Raw genomic sequence first — 1922 nt, forward strand, 5'->3', positions numbered from 1 at the left:
TCTCATTTTTGTTAACATGAGACAAGATTATATATGTCAACTTCATATACACAAAACTGATTATTGTTCGGTTACACCTCAGAAATTCCAAATTAATCTGTAATGTTTCAGAATACTTACCAGTATTCAAGGAGAAAGGAGCATTTGCTGGCTTAACCAATAATGATGTTCATATATTTACAAAAGGCAAACACAACAGGACTCTAGTGATTTTACCAATATATGAACTCCGTGATATTATGTTTCTTAAAAACTCTTCAACAATTTTGTCAGATTTTTCATACAGTAAGTGTCCATTAATACTGCCAGACTAAGACTAAGTCATCTGAAAGTACAAATAGTGATACCAGTCAGTGATAAGACCGTGAAGTGAGTGAGAATGACACTTATAACTCAAAGGACAGAAATGGCTTTCAGTCTCCTTAGAGCCATCTTCATGTCCTTATTTCTCAGGCTATAGATGAGGGGATTCACAGTGGGGGGCACTACAGTGTAGAAAGCAGAAACGATCAAATCAAAGGTTGATGGAGACTTAGGCAGTGGGCGTAAATAAGCAAAAAACCCAGAAGAGAGAAAGAGAGTCACAACCATGAGGTGAGGCAGGCACGTAGAGAAAGCTTTGGCTCTGCCTTCTTTGGAGGGCATGTTCAATACAGCAATGAAAATGTGAACGTAAGAAACATCAATGAACACAAAACAGCAAAAATCTAACACTAGGCTGAGCCCAACGACTACAATTTCCCCAATGTTGTAAGAACAGGACAGGGAAAGCAATTGTGGGACATCACAGAAGAACTGGTGAATATTATGAGGCCCACATATGGGGACAGAAAAGGTAGCAGCTGTGTGAAGAATCGCATTAAGACCTCCGCTGACCCAACAAGAGGCAGCCATCTGCACACAGGCCCTGTGGCTCATGAGGATCTCATATCTCAGTGGGTAGCAGATGGCCACATAGCGATCATAGGACATCACTGTCAGGAGAGATACTTCCGTCGTAGCCAAAAAGAAAAAGAAAAAGACCTGGGAAACACATCCACTGAAGGAAATGGTGTTGGTATTGAGCAGAGAGTTGGTGATGGATTTGGGAACAGTGATGGAAATGAGGCAGAGGTCAAGAAAGGACAAGTTCTTCAGGAAGAAGTACATGGGAGTGTGCAGCCTGCGATCCTGGGTGGTGAGAATGATGATGAGAAGGTTCCCAAGGACCGCTGCCAGGTAAATCATGGAAAAGACCAGGCCAACTAAGATCTGGAGCTCTGGGACTGTGGAGAACCCTGTGAGGAAGAAAGTGCTCCCAGAGGTGGAGTTGTCCATTATTCCAGATACTCAGTTACTCTAAAAATAAATAACAAAAGCAGATATACTCAATGTATGTATTTATTGTTCTTTTTTCTTAGTTTCCCTTTCTCTCTTTCTCAATATACATTTCCTAGAATCTTTGAGATTATTTAGACTGACACAGGAATTCCTAGTGAGTTCCTTTACCATAGTGTTCACACTGTTTTGCTGATGAGAGACCTTGCTCCAGCACATCTATCTACCTTGCAATTGTACTTACATTAGCATCTAAAATGCATATTTGTCTTAATTTGGATTTTATATATCTAATAATGAAAATAAAGTTTTTTGTTGCTATCCCAGATGAAAGAATTGCCCCAAGCATTTATTAAATATACAGTGCTTAAAATTTTTCTGAATATCAATTTCTTTTCTGTTTGTTATTGTTACTCAATTGAATAATAAGTACAAATACCTAACATGAGTATTTTATTGTATAGTGCATGGCTTGCATACACATAGACATACACACACAAACTGCATGATATATTCTTTTTTTCTTTTGGAGCTATCATTTTTAATACATTTTTATTGTAAAAATATTGTACAGAGGGTTTACAGTTACATAAATAAGGTAATGA

At 38.2% G+C, this 1922-nt stretch overlaps 1 protein-coding gene across 1 annotated transcript; it reads right to left on the minus strand.

Moving 5' to 3' along the window:
• Nucleotides 1-393: 393 nt before the first annotated feature.
• Nucleotides 394-1317, minus strand: LOC105985048 (olfactory receptor 14A16-like). Its single transcript, XM_013015461.1, has one exon. The coding sequence runs from the start codon at nt 1315-1317 to the stop codon at nt 394-396; it is 924 nt and encodes a 307-aa protein (XP_012870915.1).
• Nucleotides 1318-1922: the final 605 nt, after the last annotated feature.

The sequence above is a fragment of the Dipodomys ordii genome, unplaced genomic scaffold (genome assembly GCF_000151885.1).
Source record: "Dipodomys ordii isolate 6190 unplaced genomic scaffold, Dord_2.0 Scaffold27, whole genome shotgun sequence".
Taxonomy (NCBI): domain Eukaryota; kingdom Metazoa; phylum Chordata; class Mammalia; order Rodentia; family Heteromyidae; genus Dipodomys; species Dipodomys ordii.